Source organism: Perkinsus marinus (assembly GCF_000006405.1).
Source record: "Perkinsus marinus ATCC 50983 genomic scaffold scf_1104296975428, whole genome shotgun sequence".
Classification (NCBI taxonomy): Eukaryota; Perkinsozoa; order Perkinsida; family Perkinsidae; genus Perkinsus; species Perkinsus marinus.
Window position 1 is genome coordinate 166886 of NW_003200804.1, and position 15622 is coordinate 182507.

General features: G+C 52.3%; 4 protein-coding genes across 4 annotated transcripts in view; 3 read left to right on the forward strand and 1 right to left on the reverse strand.

Annotated features, from left to right (window-relative positions):
* The window catches only part of Pmar_PMAR013703 (tRNA pseudouridine synthase D, putative), a gene marked incomplete at its 3' end in the record, with an annotated part of 10597 nt that extends 7349 nt beyond the window's left edge, over positions 1-3248 (reverse strand). Inside the window, exons 1-16 of the mRNA XM_002765591.1 lie at positions 3132-3248; positions 2954-3088; positions 2700-2905; positions 2558-2654; positions 2338-2460; positions 2152-2291; positions 1973-2105; positions 1725-1921; positions 1508-1567; positions 1315-1465; positions 1175-1270; positions 1044-1132; positions 858-1001; positions 713-808; positions 576-668; positions 304-528 (exon numbers count right to left, since the gene is read on the reverse strand). Coding sequence (XP_002765637.1) covers positions 304-528; positions 576-668; positions 713-808; positions 858-1001; positions 1044-1132; positions 1175-1270; positions 1315-1465; positions 1508-1567; positions 1725-1921; positions 1973-2105; positions 2152-2291; positions 2338-2460; positions 2558-2654; positions 2700-2905; positions 2954-3088; positions 3132-3227 — 2081 coding nt within the window. The 5' untranslated portion in view covers positions 3228-3248. The remainder of the gene's footprint in view (positions 1-303; positions 529-575; positions 669-712; positions 809-857; positions 1002-1043; positions 1133-1174; positions 1271-1314; positions 1466-1507; positions 1568-1724; positions 1922-1972; positions 2106-2151; positions 2292-2337; positions 2461-2557; positions 2655-2699; positions 2906-2953; positions 3089-3131) is intronic.
* Positions 3249-4107: 859 nt separating this feature from the next.
* On the forward strand, positions 4108-4938 carry Pmar_PMAR013704 (hypothetical protein; the record flags this gene model as incomplete). Its single annotated transcript, XM_002765592.1, has 5 exons — positions 4108-4141; positions 4199-4377; positions 4422-4635; positions 4683-4812; positions 4866-4938. The coding sequence occupies 5 exons, from the start codon at positions 4108-4110 to the stop codon at positions 4936-4938; spliced, it is 630 nt and encodes a 209-aa protein (XP_002765638.1).
* A 1175-nt stretch (positions 4939-6113) lies between these two features.
* Positions 6114-12206, forward strand: Pmar_PMAR013705 (hypothetical protein; the record flags this gene model as incomplete). Its single annotated transcript, XM_002765593.1, has 1 exon — positions 6114-12206. The coding sequence occupies one exon, from the start codon at positions 6114-6116 to the stop codon at positions 12204-12206; it is 6093 nt and encodes a 2030-aa protein (XP_002765639.1).
* Positions 12207-13757: 1551 nt separating this feature from the next.
* On the forward strand, positions 13758-15448 carry Pmar_PMAR013706 (hypothetical protein; the record flags this gene model as incomplete). Its single annotated transcript, XM_002765594.1, has 2 exons — positions 13758-15268; positions 15319-15448. The coding sequence occupies 2 exons, from the start codon at positions 13758-13760 to the stop codon at positions 15446-15448; spliced, it is 1641 nt and encodes a 546-aa protein (XP_002765640.1).
* Positions 15449-15622: the final 174 nt, after the last annotated feature.

Below are 15622 nucleotides of genomic sequence, written 5' to 3' on the forward strand. Positions count from 1 at the left end.
TCCTCTATCCGAGTCCTAGTGAACGTATCAAAACCAATGGGCTCAAGGATCAATCATGAACGCTTTTCAGCAAGACAGGAAACCGGTCGATCCAGCCTCGGCGAACAAACACAGTAACTCCAATAGAAACAGTGACTGAAACATGCAAGACTTGGGCAAAGGCCTATATGAACTCATGCAGACGGATGGGGCAGTATCAACCTAGGGAAGCCCTCAGTCCATTATCTCTCGAAGAAGCATCGTCGCATAGGACCCGCGTGGAAGGAAAAACTACAGACGGGAAAGTACTGAATTTGAAATCACCTGTCAATTCCGAGACTGCATACTTCTAGTATCAAATTCCGTCTCCCATCCGCCATCTCTTCCCAGCATTTTAGGTTCCCTGGCTTCGCGATGAGACGTCTAGGGATACTCGGCAGTCGAGCTCGCACGCCCAAGCTGCGCGAGAAATCAAGATCGAGGTCTCCATTGAGGATCCCATCCGACGCCTCGCCACGCGACACTGATTCCCTCAGAAGCTCTGCGTACCTTATACGATAGAGACGATGCCAACTACCGGTCGTCCCATCTCCTACAGCTGACGAGTACAGACGCCCAACCTCAACAGCTTGTCCTTGCCTTCCAACTGGCTACCCCAAGTGGGGACTAGGACATCACTAATCTTGAACCTAGCAGAGGGAGGCATCCCAAGATCGACCAAAGCAGTTCCCACCTGTCAACCGCAGAGCCCACCATTGTGATATCCCCCTTCTCTTTACACCAGACCACATCACTCTCAACAACCTCTAAACCGTTCTCTCGGATCCTCCTAAACGACAGAGGTACATTGCAGAGCCGGATAGACCTAAGGAGTATACCTAGAAGCCATCCTGTTCCACAGACAGGACTGGTAGGCCAGGAGATGGATTTGCAGTAAGGCCCGAGGCACGCCCGCCCTGAGAGCTCCTCTGTATCCGTCAACTGTTGGTGATGCCACTATAGCGCTCATCATCCTCGACCACCTGTGAATGAGCCTACATTCCCACACGCCTTTAAGTTGCTACATCTCCACGTCTCGATCCCGGGAGCGCACCTTCCGTAATCGCTCGGCGACCACAGAGGACTCTCCTGTTTCCTGCCATTCCCGCAGTATCTGCAACACCATCGCTCACCACCATCCCTTCAACAGTCCTACGTCGGCGACTTTCCTTTTATCGCAGCCAGCAGGGGTGAGTATGAGTTTCGCTGCTTTCTCGTAATCACCCGAAACCAGTGCGGCCCCGATATCAACCTTATACCGCCCAGTCATCCGGAAGACTTCCACACATGTACTACATTGTTATGCCTTGATTCATCGTGATGGGGGTTGATGCCGAACCGCTGCAAACCATAGTAATTGATGAAACCCGTATCGGCCAGTTTCGATGCACGGACCTTCTCATCAGCGCCTCCCTCAACATCCCGAATTCGGAGTCGAAAGCAGTTACTGCTGTAGTCATTTCACAACCATTCCGATCGCAGTACTCACCCAGAGAGCATCCCATGCCGTAACTCCGTCGTCCCTCCATTAACCTCGGTTCTCTCGAAACTGTCCACCCCCACGTACACATCCCCACTGCTCCTTCTCCCCACATTCACTCTCCCTACAGCTTCTCTGATCTGCTCCTCACTATGTGTGGCCGGCAGAGTCGCGTACCTGCACCTTCACAGTAGAGCCGATCCGACTGCCTCGGGCATCTACTCACTGGTACGTAACACCAAACTTGTCTTTCACCCCAGCAAAGTGCATGCTATCCTTCGGAAGATCAAGTTCCCGCTCGATAGCTCGCTGTATCGCAGTGGTGTCCCAACCAGCCTTCATCAGAGTGAACCTCCAGCGGCTTCCCTTGTATAGGCCAACAGGCGAGTACTTCCTCGACCAGCTCAATTCCACCACTGCACCCTGGCACCAAGCCACGATACAATCCGATACGGTAACTTCTGGCTAGACTACATTTGACTCTGTCTCTTCTTCATAGACGCTAACCCGTATATCCGGAAAATGTAATGGCAATGTTTTCGCTACAAGCTGCCCTCTTTTGCCTTGTGCGTTCTTCACAGGGACCAATAGGGTCTCCGAGGAGTATCTACTTCAGAGAGCGAGTGTACGACATCGTTCCGAGTAGCTCTTACCCAGCACCAAAGAAACAAAGCACTCGAGCAGCGTCTGACCGATCCATGCAGCTCAAGAGGAACTCATTCCTCCTGACGTTCACAGCGGCATAGTAGATGACTCTATCAGAGAGCAGCTTGAACGGCACCACAGCGAGAGACTGAACCAACTGCCTCCACCCTCCGGCTAGAATACCCCCCTGCTACCTCTTTCAACATGCCTGATATCGCACCGCGTATTTTATACACAACAGCAATGTCCGCCGGCCCATTGGATTTCCATTCGAATAGTCGCCGCCGATAGTCCCCATCATCACGCTCTCCCACTTCCTGAAGTATATCTCTTCATGACCTTTTCTAGAACTCATAGAGCGCAAATTCTGAGCTGCTTATTGCTCCCCATGCATACTGACCAGACGAGTCCTACCTCCCGCGTTGCTTTCATGAATTTCACTATCTTTCCCAAAGCTTCAGCTCCGCAAAATTCTTCGATGAAATTTGCGGCCCTATCGCCGAGCCAATACCTAAGGTAGGCCATCCCAAGGACAGAGGCTCATCTATTATATCACCCCTCCTCGTAGGCCTGTCGATACTGATCCGTATGATCAACACCGCTATTCCCAACAGGATAGGTATCAGCTTGTGGAGGCCTCGCTGCATTGGTCTGTTGCTCATGGTAGCACTCCAGTTTACTCCACCACTCCGGCGCCGTTTCGTCCGACATCTTCGCGACCCTACCGTCCATGTCGACCTCTCTAACCACCCAATCCACGAACTACACAGAGACTTCATGACGCCTCACTCACATGACTCATCGCAGTACCCGAGCCTTCATGACCCCACCAATGTGAAGGGGATCGATGAACTCTTCCACTCCAACTTGATGGAGAAACTTCGCGAACTGAGGACCCCGCGCCTCAGGTACACGCTCGCCCTCCATGGTAGACAGAGCAACCACCTGGAGGTGAGGCTAACTCACAACTTCCCTACTTATCGACTACTTTGCTGCAGAGTCCTAGACGCTGCACCACTTGAGAGGTTCGCAGTCCTGATGCGATGACCATGGAGTAAGATGGAAATCCGACCGTGTCGAGCATGGCGGCTTACGAAACCAGACTGCTGGTCCCATATTAAAACGCCCAGTGAGCACTCGAGAAAGGTAGCGAGAATTGCTCGCATAAAGGTAGCGCATTGCAAGCAACGATCCTTATGTGTCTCAATCACCATCAAAGACAGGCGAGTCAGCGCATCGGTAGTTCGGACTTGATCGGCAGTTTCGTGGCGCGCGACGTTTTTTTTCTTGTTCACTTGCAACCTTGCATTTCATCAGCGGCCCTGGAAACTAAGCATTGACGATCATCAACTGTTAGGTTAGAAAGGCCTCTTTACCCGCTATGGATTCAGCCAGTCTCAAGCTGGCAGATACCCCGGACCTACACAGTAGGTGCTGGCTTCAAGGCGTTGTCGGCTGGATGATGGTAGCACGGGGGTTTCGCGCGGAGACCATTGGAAGTCGTCGACCACGAACGCTCAACTTCTGATATGAAAACTATCGCATTGATGAGTAGCGGGTAAACGTATGTATCTTCTCATTAGGTCACGTCACTGCTACTCAGCATCGCCATCAACACCTCTAGTGCTATCCATTCGATAACCCACCCCCTCTCCGGTGCCTCCTCCAGTGACTTGAAAGTGAGATAACACCAGCTAAAACCGCCATACCACTCTCTCAGGAATTTGGCACATCTGCCGACAATGTTCGGATACTCGGGATTCAGATATGCTCATGGGTCGCCGCTGGTCTCGCAGTAGTGTCCCTCGGTGAGTCCCTCAAACTTCGTACCTTCCGAACCATCTCATCTTCATCGTTCAGGAATTTTCACCAAGGCGGTTAAGTCGAGCTTCAATACCTGGAAGTCACTCTTCTTGCTTTTCGGGCTTCTATCGTTCTTCACACAAGTCGCCACCTTCTGCCTCATGTTCAGCACTGGAGTTGCTCTCGATGGTCTCTGTAAGTCGAAACTGCGCTGTACCTGTTCGCCTGGAATTTAGAGTGCCATCGGATCAGTTACCTTCAAACAAGTCCAGCTTGTCGATTACATGGACGCGGATTCTTCCTTTACTCTAATGGACCCCGGTGCTTCTGCTAAGGCGTTCAACTGCATGTGGTCGGAGTTCGCGTGCCGGCTTGGTTCTGGCAATGCTCTAAACGCTGCCTGTTCGGGCGATGTCTCGCTGGGGAAGGACGTGAGGAGCTCGAGTTCGTGACTAATCCGAAGTTGCATCTGTAGATATCATGTACCTCTACTGTGAAAGCGGGCTCCACTGGTCAAGTAGATGCAGCGATGATCCAGAAATCCCTCAACGAAGTGTGTGGCAGTTCAGGGCTGTTACAGGGGAAGTTGGAGAAGCCAACGGGAAAATGCGAGGAGTGTGTCAATGAGAGCCTCAGCTTCGGGTTGGCGGCGATTGAACCCGCGGCTGTTCTGTGCGGCTGTCTTCAGAGTGAGCTTGGGATACTTGGGATGACCAGTACATGTAGGTCGCTTCAGGCTTCACAGACTTCTTCCGAAAGTACGGATCTCCTTGGTATGGCGCGGCCCAGTGGCGTCTCCTGGGTTCCGCAACCTACTTGTTCATATCCCTCATTAGCTACATCAGCGTCATGATAATGATGGTGAAGTGAGTCTACGGGTTGGACCACTCCGCCTTACGCGTCCCCTTTGTCCTCGCAGGTACTATGGTGGATGGCACTTCCATAAGTGGTACGACGTCAATGATACGGAGACTCTTGCGGAGGAGTTGTAGATTGGTAATGTTAGGCAATGTGTTGATTCATCGCTTAATACACTCTTTGTGTCATGTGGATAATGGTGAGACCCATGTCGATTTTATCAAGGAGTGCTTGCGTTCCCAAGTGGCCAATTAGAGCTCATAAGGGTCTGAATGTGTTGATGAGAAAGAGGAAGTTAGTCGCACAGTTGCTGAGTGTGGTCATGGCGCTACAAAGCTTGGCCGTGGGTCAGGCATACCTCTCACTCTGGTCTGCGGGGCCTGCTCTGGTCCGCCCTGCTCTCTCTATTCGAAGTTTGAATAAATCCCGAGGATCCCCAGAGGAATCCCCGCATTCGAATTTCGAACTGCTGCTTCATATTTCAAGGTCAAACCCACCCGGGTTTTTGGCATGAGGAAGGCAGTGTAGGTGCATACTAGGTAGTAGCCTACTACCTAGTATACAGCCTACTACTAGTAGGATGCCATTCTATAATAGAGACAGAAGTGTCCGAACGTGCTGTCTCGCTGATCGCGTTGGTGTCTTTATAATGGATCGTGTTGGGCAGAAGGCTTCAAGGCAAGCTCGTATTGAAAGTTTCAATTTGAAGCCCGGCGAGATCGTGTAGCACAGAGGAGGCTGGGGAACAATAGGGGATGTTGTTAGATGTTAAGAAGCATTTTCATGTGGAAGTGGAGCGGAACTCGGGCTTGGGCTGGTACAGGAGCCTTCACGGAGCTGAATATTGCGTAGAGTGCTTCGATGAACCGTCCATGTTGCCAGTAAGTGAAGCATGTCGAGATGCATTGGGCTGGTCCGGGGCCCCATATTGACCAGACCATGAGGGAACGGCTTACCTCGGCCTACCGTCAAATCCTTAACGGGAAGTGAGTGTTGCTGTGGAGGTGGCATGATGTTTCTGATCAATACTACGGCGTTTGGTTGGTACTTGCCTTGTGGAAATTTGAGTGAGATCCTATATTGTCAGCGATTGATACTACCTTTGAGGATGTTGAAGGCTCTGGCGCTTGGCAGTCCCTGATGTTATCAGTATAATTTTTACAATATTAGTACCACATTTCCGCCAACTCCACCCTCCTACCCCCAGGAACGACAGGACATACCGGTGAGTTCTCAGAATCCGAGCACAGCAGAACCTTCACCGTCTGTGACGCCATTTCCCCTCATTGAGCCAACGTCGCGGCCCTTCATGCGCAGTATTGTGACTCTGGTTATTCGTTCGGCTTGGTTCGTCCTTCTGGCCCACTCCCTTCTCTTGGTCGGAGGAGCCTCGCCTTTGGTCGGTGTTGTTGTTGGAGCAGTGGTAGTCTACATGACTTTCCAAGGCCGCTTTGCTACGGATAATCGAGAGGATGCCAAAAAGTTCGCTCTCATCGCCGCAACGTTACATGTTGCTGCCTTCGCTTTGCTGGTGATGGTCTTGTTACATGACGTTGGCGGCATGGGCATGTCTTTGCCAGCATGGGTGATGAGTCCGTTCACTGGTGGGTTCATGTGGGTGACTCGTGCGGTAGCGCTGGTCCTTCCAGTAGTCACTGCATTAACTGGGCCATGGATGCTCCAACGCCCTTTTGCTTACCCGAGTTCCATGACCGAGGAATTTCTGCTTGCCACTGCTGTACGTCTCTTCGTGTACCTGGGCTTCTTGGTCCAAGTAGCAAGCTTCACCTATGAAGGGTCGGCCAAGGGAGAGTTCATGCTCTCTATGGTTGTCTATCCAATACTTGTATGCGTCATGTCGCTACAAGTTTCGCATCAGGCTGACCTAATAGCATATGACTCGAGAGTGGCGGTATTGGCTCATCTGCTCATCCGAATGCCATGCGGTGATTCTATGTCCCTGCTCTGGATTACACTCATATACGGTCTCTTAGTCCCTGTTGTTGACTCACCCATCGGGACCACAGTCGTTGGTTATGATGAAGCTTTCTTAGACGATAACGGAACTGAGTCACTGGTGGGGAGAGGTTTGAAGGCTTGTCAACCAGTGCTCGAGACTCTCATCAGAAGCCTCTGCATTCCTCTTCTCGTCGTGTGCATTACCACCTTTGCTACTCCGGTGGCCTTCTTTATGCTCATGGCAGTTCTACTGATCCCGCCTCTACGGAACAAATCGCATTATCTGGCACTTGCTCTATACTTAGTAGCCGTCTCACCATTACCACAGTTGTACCCAGTTGTCCTAGTCTCAGCCGTCCCTGGTCTGTCACCAGTTGTGCTGTCTCCTCTGGCATCTTTTTCGGCTCTAGTGTGTACAACGATGAAGCTGCTGGTCGACAGCGATCGCGGGACTCTGCAGAGATCGCTTCGCTTCCTACCGATGTCATTCGTGTCACCAATACGGTTGACGTGCCAGTTGCTCTTATGGTCGATCGTCCTGCGGGCGGTTGAGGGCTCCTCTCAAGTGGATCGTTTGTGCCAATCTGTCTTCTTCGTCTGTACGCTCATATGGCAACTAGCTGGTATCCGTTATGGTAAGACCTTTGCCTCAGAGTTCGTCATCTGCAACTCCGCTGTCCTCGGAGCTCTTGTTTCGTTTGCCGCTATATCCGCCGATAAGGGCTCCATTCTGGAGTTCCAAGCTGCCATTTGGTTACGATGTGTGCCGGTTATCTTGGCAGCTTCGATGCTCTGGGCATTAGATCGCGTGACACTGATCTCTCAGGGCCAGGAAGAGTCGAGGTCTGGGAGTATGTTCGCGTCTGGGTTGGCAGTAGTGCTTATGGCCTGTCTCTATACGGCTCTGCCTCTCCTGCCATCGGCCCCTCTACGAGTGTTGACCATCACGATGACTGCGGGCTGCGCTGGTCTCGCGTCTCTACTCTCGCTGGTGATGCCATTGCGCAGTGCCATAGGGTGGGGTACCGGCGTGGCCATAGTCTTCGCCGTTGGGAACTATGTTGTTGGCGTTATGCAAGGGGAGAGCACTCGAGTCACTGCACAGCTGTGTTGGCAGATGTGGTTCCTCACGGCCAGCCAGAGTGTAGCGTTCACCCCTGCGATTCCGTCGCCACCCTCATTCTCGAAGGGCATGCAGAAGCTGGTAGCCGCGATTGCTCCTATCTCCACGTTCTACTTCTCTACGGTCAAGGGACTCTATCACCCTCAGAGCTTCCCCATTGAGAACCTAGTGCTCACTGTCTTCGCGGTCCTGGCCGTGTCCTTACCAAGGTTTCTCCAGAAACCAGGTAGGGTAGCAGTAATGTTCTCGATTATCCACCTTTATGCTCTTATAGTGATAGTATCTGGCTCTGGCTTTCGCAAGGTTCCTCTGAGCGGCGTCATAGCTCACTACTACCCCCTTGGCGTATGCGTCTTGGTGGCAGCCTTGACACACAGTGGGCCGAGTGAAGCTACTGATCGTGGTATTCTAGCACTCGCCAATGACTACTCTTCACCCGACATATATAGACTCATCCTCCTGGTCGTCGCCGTGGTCAGGCCTTCGGTCTGGTCTGTTGCCATCTACCTCCCCTTATCTCTGAGCAGTCCACGAAACGAGGCAGTTCATAAATTAGCGATATCAGTGCTCTCGATATCAGTACTTGAGCTCTGTATCACGCCGATGATCCTGTCAGTGGTGCAAAAACCCTTCCCAACGACTCCGTTATACCAGTGGCTTGGTCTCAGCTGGGCTAGCGCTCCGGGGGCAATGATGACCAATATCGTCGGCCTCACCCACGCATCAGTGCTCCTCTACGAGAGGCCGATGCCTCTGCTGACTCCGACCAAGTTGGTGTTAGCTTTCTTTGGTATCTTGGCAGTTGAGCTCGTTGGAGATGGCCGGAGGTCCATAGGAGTCTTCATTGTTGTTATACTGTTGTCGGGGTTGGGAATGCTTCTGGAGATCCCCCAAAGCGGCAGAGCCCCTGTCAGTAGATACTGCTTCCTGGTTGTCTGTGGGCTCTATTACTCCCTGTGTGTCCTTTCGCAAATCCCTTCCGACTACATCTCTCACAAGCCACGCTTCTGGTTGTATCTCAAAGACTTCCTGCCCCTCTTCTCGTTCGGGGAAGTCCCCTCTCTGGCCCTCTTCGAGCTGTGCGCTCCTTTGCTATACTTACTTACGAGACCTCTACGGCCCAGTAGTCCCGACAATTTCTTGGCTGGTGACAGTTCGACTATAGCAGAGGGTTGGGTCCGGCGAGTTCTCCTGCAGAGGTGTCAAGCCGATGAGCGCAAGCATAAGGCTAATTTGGATACTCTTTTGCGGCGTCTGAACCGAATTGTGGCTGTCGCTGGTACGATGGCCACTGAAAATGACGACGGCGTGGAAGGGGTCAGTAACCATCACATGCCACAGAGGAGCACTACCCAGGACCATATCTCGGGCTTGGCCGAGAAGTTCACAGACGGACAGGCGGCTATCGACGACGACCAGATAGAGGAGATCGCCTTGTACTTGGGAATGTCGGTGGTCCAAGTGAAGGCAGACTTGACGGAAGTGAGCGAATCACTACCAGGTGACACCTCTCCAGAGTTCATCGTCAGCACTGTACTGAAACGCCTGATGGTGACAGGGAGCTCAGAAGCTGATATTCAAGAGAAGCGAGAGGGTATCCTGGCTAGGGCCAAGGAGGATCTAGAGGCCAGTCGCACACAGTCGGTTGAGCCTGCCAGCAGCCAGACGACTCCGAGTAGCATGGGTGTGCCGGCCGCTCACAGTGGCCGCCGGTCGATCATGGCGGCTGAGAACGTGACTGGCGCGGTGGCACAGACGACTGATGCTGTCATCGATGGTTTTGCTATGGTACTCGGTGGTCCGAACGCTAACCTGCCTCGGGCTAGCATCGATGGTAATCAGCAAGAAAGGCGTCATAAAAGATTCAACATCATCACTTCTTTACTCGACAGCTTCTGCTACCACGTCATCGATCCCGCGCTGAAAGTTCACCCGGTGTCTAGGAGGTTCCCATCGACCATACAGTTCTTGCTCTCCCATACTGCTATATGGGTTGCCATCGCACTGTTCGCTCAGAGCTTGGTTTACAACGCCTCCATACTGTCTGTGGTCCCTCTAGGTATCATGCTCTGCTGGCTCATTCCCACGAGTTACCCTTTCCTTAGCCCCGCGCCGTGGATTGTGGTTGCTCTTTGTATCATGGCCAGCCTCGTGTTGAAGCTGCTCATGCAAATGCCCCATGTGTGCGATACCGACTCTTACGTCCCATCGATTGTGGAGAGTCGCTGGGAATGTCCCCCTACCTACGGTGTTCTGACCCCCTTGGCCCGTCTGGGCCTGTTCAAGATCTCAGACTATGAGGATGCCGCCTTGCTACGTTACGTCGGGTGGGACATCGGCATTGTGCTGCTCGTGGGCCTCCATCTTATCCACAAACGCTTCTCTGGTCGCGGCACTGACATGACACCGTGGCAGGCGGAGGCGATATTGCGCAGACTTGAGGAAGTCGATGGGCGGCCAGAGAGCAGCGAGCAGGACTCTGAGGTTGGTGATACCCACACTGTGTCACTAAGGAGACCTTCATTGGATCTGTTCATCCCTCGCTTCGCCTTCAGTCTGGTTGTGATCTTCCTTATCATATTTGATTGGTCGGCCATCTCCTCAGCCTCTACCACTAAGGTCGAGGCTGGCTTTGCGGAGAGCGTCAAAAACAACAGGTTCTCCACAGTGCAAGTTCTAGCTATAGTTGGTCTTATCATCCGAGTACTGATCGACCGATACATCTACTCGCGGCTGTCGACTTCAGTGGATGGTTACAGCTGCGGTCGTCATGTGACCACCGAGAAGCTCATATTGTGGACCCAAACTATTCTTATGTTGGCTGGCTGTGCTTATATCCACTCAGTACCATTGAGACTTGTGATACCTTTCACGTGCTATTTGGTCCTTACTGGTATGCAGCTGCACTTTGCCATAAGGGTTTCGCACCCTGGATTGGTATGGCTGGGGTCAATACCACCGACCAGGGATCCTAGTGACCCTACCAAGCCTATACCCCCTAGTAACGGTGCCTGGGTTTCTTATTATGCATATCGTGTGTACCGCGTTATCCCGTTCTTGGATGAGCTCAGAGTGATCTGCGATTTTGCTAGCGCAAGAGGGACGGCGCTGTCGCTGTTCATGTGGTTCAAGCTGGAAGATGCTTGGCAGAATCTCTATCTGGTGCACTACGACATTGCTGGACGGGCTTCGATTGACCGACAGACAGGTCCGAAGTACCGCTTCCTGTTGGGTGGCAGTCTTCTCGCCTTCCTGGTCTTTGTCATCACTGGGCCGCTCACGTTCTTCTCCGGTCTCAACTTATTGAGAGAGTCTAATATGGTCACCAGTGCATCAATAGCTATCTCGTTGAAGGTTGGAGAGTTCTCTATTCCCGTATGGAATACCGATCATGTCGGTCTCAGAGTCCCACAGGCATCGGAGTACCCACTCATGCCCGAAGAGTTGGTCTCTTATACAGCCATGCAGAGTGCTGACCTCCAGAATGCTACATTGCCAAAGGCTGCCGATGAGCTATGGCAACCGAGTCCACCACTTCGTCGACAGATCAGAGACTATATTCAGGCCAACCAGACACCTGATGGGGAGGTCAATGCGACGTTCTGTGTGACTTGGGAGTTTGGTCACTCCCAACCTGGCAGTGTACGGTCCTCGGGCTATCATTGCGTGCAGTCAGTGGAGCCGGCACAGCAGCTTCTGGATGCGATGGCCTTGGTGAACGGTAGCCAGCTACATATAGACGGGCTCTTACCTAGGGCGCTTTATCTGAATGGCCCATGGGCAAGCCCTCCAGGGTCATTCCGCCAGTTCACCAACGTATCGTTGAAGGTTGAAGAGGAGGATTCTCAGATATGGTGGTCTCTGGCTGAGAACCCCACATTGGCGGTGGTCAGTGAGAGGGCGGTGCCGCCCAGTGCTGGAGGAGGTGCATCGGCATCGTCGACTCTCAGCGTCATCAGCCTCTATGTGGGCGTGGTGCTTACCATAGGACGCTTCTTCAGGCTGGTCATCCAAGACAGCAGTAAACGCATCATGTTTGAGGAGCTCCCATCGGTAACGTATCTCCTCCAGCTCTGTCAAGGAGTCCAGATCGCTCGTATGCGCCACTCACTAGAGGCTGAGCGTGTGCTCTACTACGAAGTTGTCACACTCTACCGTTCGCCAGCTAAGTTGCTGTCGGTCACTGGAAGCACGAGTCATATGCCTGATGTCCTTGTGAGCAAGCGAGCCTCGGCTCATGCAGCGTTAAGACGGCGAGCTGAACCACAGGGCTCTGGAATCTCGGCTGCTGGTGCTCCTCTACTCCCTGCTGAGGTCTGATCGGTTGGACGCTACCATGGTTTGTTGAGGCCCGGATGTGCCACCATCTGGCTCCCGACCTTTTTTTATACCATTGGGTGTACCGTCTTGGCCCCTGACTCAACTCGAGTCGATTATATACGATTAGTGATAATTTATTCCTGCAAGAGCACGCTATATGTTGTGTAGAAGGAGTACGGGAAATGGGATGATGAGCAGTGATCGAGTTAGCATGTTGGCTCGTCTCGCGTCGCGGTCAAGCTGGCCGCTATGGTCCTTAGCTTATTTGACACATTCGTAATGGCCTTATTTGTGAGATGCATCACCGAATTGATGCCCTTATCCACGAAAACAATTTCCCTATCCGACCGCCATCGCCCCATTGATGTTCGTTGTCGTGACTATGATTTCTGTACACGCTAAATTGGTGGCCTCAACCACCAGATAGATCTTTGGAAGGTATAGGTATTTTCCTAGAGCCTCGGATTCTAATCTTTCTTCATGGATTCAGTGCTTGACATGTACGACGTGGCATGAGACGGGTAGTCCTTTGGTCGATAGATCTGGTAACAGCAAATCCCAATACCTATGTAGGCAACGCAATGATCATGATGATCATGATGTGTGTGTGGATCTGTTGCCGGTCATCGCGGGCCTAGTGGCCTATCGCCCTTGAACATACAATCGCCGACTCCAGTGATTGCGAGAGGCTCTACGACAGCTCCCCAAGAAAACAGCGAATAAGGAAAAACTCTGTTCAACAATGTGGAGTATACAGTAGAGTAGCGTAAAGCAGGAGACAGCTACATGATGCAGCGAGAAAGTATGGATTCACTGAATGCTAACTGCATCGACCCCTTGTCGGTATGGAGCAGCTTGAATAAGTAGTGGTGGTCTCCGTAGGGGGAAATTCCCCCGGGGGATAAGAGCAGGGAAATGAATGGGATGATGTTGGAAAGAGGCCGGCCACGATCGAGATACTGCGTTAGTTCTATTTCAATTGACACTAAAGACGATAGCACTTGAGAAAGACAAGAGGGGACTAACGCCGTAGACTCTACGGCGTAGAGCCATCCTCGGTGACCAGTCACTGACCACACTCGTAGAATGGATGCATGAGTGATGGCATTCCGGCCCCAATTTCGATCTGACCAACGGTGGCCAGTGACCACCCCCCACGACACGATCAGGCACTGCAATGTTGTACTCGCGGGCGTGTCACTGAAGTGATAATATCTTGTTATCTTGCTGTCTTATCAATACTCAAGTAGCATGTAAAACTATATGACGCAGTAGTCAAGTTTCGTCACCTTATGTATGAGTAGTAATGGTATGGAACCAACCAACCAAACACAGAGCCCCAGGATAGCAGCCCCTCTGCAATTCTCGCTCACGAGACCTCTACTGCCAAGTAGTCCCGACGACTTCCTGGCTGGTGACAGTTCGACTATAGCAGAGTGTTGGGTCCGGCGAGTTCTTCTACAGAGGTGTAAAGCCGATGAGCGCAAGCACAAGGCCAATCTGGATACTCTTTTGCGGCGCCTGAACCGAATTGTGGCTGTCGCTGGTACAATGGCCACTGAGAAGGACGCTGGCCTCGAAGAAGTCAGTAACCATCACATGCCACAGAGGAGCACTACCCAGGACCATATCTCGGGCTTGGCCGAGAAGTTTACAGACGGGCAGGCGGCTATCGACGACGACCAGATAGAGGAGATCGCCTTGTACTTGGGAATGTCGGTGGTCCAAGTGAAGGCGGACTTGACGGAAGTGAGCGAATCACTGCCAGGTGACACCTCTCCAGAGTTCATCGTCAGCACTGTACTGAAACGCCTGATGGTGACAGGGAGCTCAGAAGCTGATATTCAAGAGAAGCGAGAGGGTATCCTGGCTAGGGCCAAGGAGGATCTGGAGGCCAGTCGCACACAGTCGGTTGGGCCTGCCAGCAGCCAGACGACTCCGAGTAGCATGGGTGTGCCGGCCGCTCACAGTGGTCGCCGGTCGATCATGGCGGCTGAGAACGTGACTGGCGCGGTGGCACAGACGACTGATGCTGTCATCGATGGTTTTGCTATGGTACTCGGTGGTCCGAACGCTAACCTGCCTCGGGCTAGCATCGATGGTAATCGACAAGAAAGACGCCATAAAAGATTCAACATCATCACTTCTTTACTCGACAGCTTCTGCTACCACGTCATCGATCCCGCTCTGGAAGTTAACCCGGTGTCTAAGGAATTCACATTGACACTACAGTTCTTGCTGTCCCATACTGCTATATGGGTTGCCATCGCACTGTTCGCTCAGAGCTTGGTTTACAACGCCTCCATACTGTCTGTGGTCCCTCTAGGTATCATGCTTTGTTGGCTCGTCCCTTCGAGTTACCCTTTTCTCAGCCGTACACCGTGGATCGTTATTGCTCTTTGTAGCATGGTCAGCTTCGTGTTAAAGCTGCTCATGCAAATGCCCCATGTATGCGATTCCGACTCTTACGTCCCATCGATTGTGGAGAGTCGCTGGGAATGCCCCCCTACCTATGGCGTTTTGACCCCCCTGGCCCGTCTGGGCCTGGTAAAGATCTCAGACTATAAGGTTGCCACCTTGCTAAGTTATTTTGGATGGGACATCGGCATTGTGCTTCTCGTGGGCCTCCATCTTATCCACAAACGCCTTTCTGGTCGCGGCACTGGCATGACACCGTGGCAAGCGAAGAGGATACTGTGCAGGCTGGAGGAAGTCGATGGGCGGCCAGAGAGCAGCGAGGCGGAATCTGAGGTTGGTGCTACCCACACTGTGACACTAAGGAGACCTTCATTGGATCTGTTCATCCCTCGCTTCGCCTTCAGTCTGGTTGTGATCTTCCTTATCATATTTGATTGGTCGGCCATCTCCTCAGCCTCTACTACTAAGGTCGAGGCTGGCTTTGCGGAGAGCGTCAAAAACAACAGGTTCTCCACAGTGCAAGTTCTAGCTATAGTTGGTCTTATCATCCGAGTACTGATCGACCGATACATCTACTCGCGGCTGTCGACTTCAGTGGATGGTTACAGCTGCGGTCGTCATGTGACCACCGAGAAGCTCATATTGTGGACCCAAACTATTCTTATGTTGGCTGGCTGTGCTTATATCCACTCAGTACCATTGAGACTTGTGATACCTTTCACGTGCTATTTGGTCCTTACTGGGATGCAGCTGCACTTTGCCATAAGGGTTTCGCACCCTGGATTGGTATGGCTGGGGTCAATACCACCGACCAGGGATCCTAGTGACCCTACCAAGCCTATACCCCCTAGTAACGGTGCCTGGGTTTCTTATTATGCATATCGTGTGTACCGCGTTATCCCGTTCTTGGATGAGCTCAGAGTGATCTGCGATTTTGCTAGCGCAAGAGGGACGGCACTGTCGCTGTTCATGTGGGTCAAGCTGGAAGATGCTTGGCA